The sequence below is a fragment of the Coenobita brevimanus genome, chromosome 70, assembly GCF_032717465.1.
Source record: "Coenobita brevimanus isolate Jiangsu-jjx chromosome 70, ASM3271746v2, whole genome shotgun sequence".
NCBI classification, from domain to species: domain Eukaryota; kingdom Metazoa; phylum Arthropoda; class Malacostraca; order Decapoda; family Coenobitidae; genus Coenobita; species Coenobita brevimanus.
Window position 1 is genome coordinate 57597611 of NC_137023.1, and position 2500 is coordinate 57600110.

The 2500-nt window shown below is 44.6% G+C and overlaps 1 protein-coding gene across 1 annotated transcript in view; it reads left to right on the forward strand.

Annotated features, from left to right (window-relative positions):
- The first annotated feature begins 272 nt into the window (after positions 1–272).
- LOC145406460 (rhomboid-related protein 3-like) overlaps positions 273–2500 on the forward strand; it is a 234790-nt gene continuing 232562 nt past the window's right edge. The window contains exons 1-2 of the mRNA XM_080277615.1: positions 273–968; positions 1680–1703. Coding sequence (XP_080133741.1) covers positions 273–968; positions 1680–1703 — 720 coding nt within the window. The remainder of the gene's footprint in view (positions 969–1679; positions 1704–2500) is intronic.

Genomic DNA, 2500 nt, shown 5'->3' on the forward strand with positions numbered 1-2500 from the left:
AGTTATACAAAATTTGGCTGAGTTAAAAAATGAAAGGCAATTGAGAGGCGTACTGAGTTAAGTAAAAAGAAAATAGAATAGCTGTGGATCAAACAGCGACAGTATAAAACTAGGAAAAGGAAACAGTTATGTTGAAGCCATGGTGAATTAGATAATATGAGGACCTTACTTAATTGACTTGTAAAATGTAGCCTTTGAATGTTGACTGAGTATCTAGGAGGGCCAGGGTCAGCAGTCACTGAGCCGGAGAGAAAAATAATAAAGCAAAGAAAATGGTGCGTGTGTCTTGGGGCGGGGAAGTTGTGATCGCCGACCTTGCCCACGTTGCGGGTGATGGCGGGAATGGGGGCGATGGGCAGCAGTCACGACCCATCAACGGAGCACCCACACCCACCCCCACCACGCCCACAGCCTCAGCCACGCCCTCGGAGACGCCCACGATATCCCCAGCACCTACAGTCTCCCCTCAGCCTACCTTATCACCTCCCCCACGCGCCCCTACGGCCTATATGGAGGGGCTCTCTGACGGGGACGAGAGCGCTGTGTCCACCTCATTTTCGGACGACCACCGCTCTCTACGGGACGACCTGCGCGATGACCTGAGTTCACCTCGACCGCGCAGCCCACGACCCCGCAAGTCCCGGCTCATCAAGCTCTCCGAGGACGACAACAACAACGGAAGCAACGGGAACGGCAACGGGGATAAAAGTGATGAGAGAAACGGGGACATCACCATCAGTAGTGACGAGTACCGGCGATTCCTGACGTTAAGAGGGAGTCCACCCACCGCTCCCCCTGCGCCCCCCTCCGTCCCCCCGCCCACTGATGACGAGATCCTTACCTCGATGGACCGCATGCTGGCCACACTGAGCGATCTGGAGGACGACCTTGAGCCAATCGACGGCATGGAGACGGAGAGTGATTCAGACAGCGATGAGGCCGAGCAAAGAAGGGAACTGCTGACGGACGTAAGTGGTTCTCTTGTTCATACATGCACATTTACACATCAGTCGACGTACACATCTACTACTTGCACATGTACAGCCTCCACATCTACATACGTACACATTTACAGTCATGCGTACAGATTCATTCAACACCTCCAGACTTGCAGACACATCCTTTATACTGTAACAGCTTTCACACCTACACACAGTTACACACTCACACCAGCAGCCTCCACACCTGTACACTGACACACCTATAGCTTCCACACATTCACAGTCCTCTGCACCTACACATTCCTTCATACCTACACACACCTCTACACCCTAACACTTCATACGTACTGCTGCAGCTCCAATACCTTTTTATACCCAATTACTCCACCACATCTGTGTATTTTAACATATTACGATACGTCTCAAGTGGGGTTGGTGGAGGATTAGTGCCCCTCCCTGTAAAACAATTAACTCTAAGCCCTTGGCCACCCCGTTTGGGATACATGGCGTCTGGCAATGAATGAATGAATGAATGAACGATACGCAGTCAAAATGCTCTCATAAAAAATTACTTTGAAAATCAGTTATTATAAGTATTTTGAGTGTTTTCACAGCACGGTTTGTGATAAGATGCATGCTAGACGTAGAAGCATTGCAGTTTTCTCGTGTCATCTTTTCTTTTTTATTTTCTTTTTTACTCCAGTTATCTCTAATTTTTTCCTGTTATTTACCTTTCAGAAATGGCGCCAGTTGTTCGATAAGGTGAGTACATGAATATTACTATTGTTTCCTCTTGTTTTGGGGCCGTATTTTGATTGACATTTCGTAGTTCTGAAGTAATATAATATGCCAATCCTCTTTAAATATCATCTTGTACGTTACTGGTGCAAATTGTGTTGATATAAAAAAAGGTATCAGTATTTTAACAGCGAAAACTGATTACGTGTATTGTGTCAAGTATATCGCAGAGACGTGCTAAAAAAAATGTTCCAACGAGAATATGGCTAATTAACCCATTAAGTTCGACTTTTTTATAATTAATTCTTGCAACTGTACCTGTAGATTATTTTATTCAGCTTAGAAGGGCCGTCTAGTGGCCGAGGGGTTAGTGAAGGTGAATTTGTAATCCCCTCAGTTCGTAAAGTTTGCAAGCTAAAATAATTGAAGGTAGCAAAATTAATGAGGCAAAACCGTCATCGTAGTAAAAAGGTCAGTATTAATTTATCTGTGTCTTTTTAGTGATTATAGTTACGTATAATGCTAACTTCGTTGCCATAATTATCCTGAGTGTTGTTTCGTGCTTATATAGTGTGGTTTGTGCTTGAATTTTTGTTTTCTATGTGAGGCGTGAGAAAGAAAATGAAACTGGCAGGATACACTCTGATAAATGTGCCGTGGTTAAATGTTCTTTGATGTAATCTTGCTGCCATGTCTAAAATGCATTGAGATCATTCTAGAACAACAGTAATCAGATGGGTTTGAATTTCGCTCACTTAGGTAGGAGGCCCAGAGCTGAAAAGGAATGATTAATCAGTCATTTTGGCGCAACATTGGTAGAA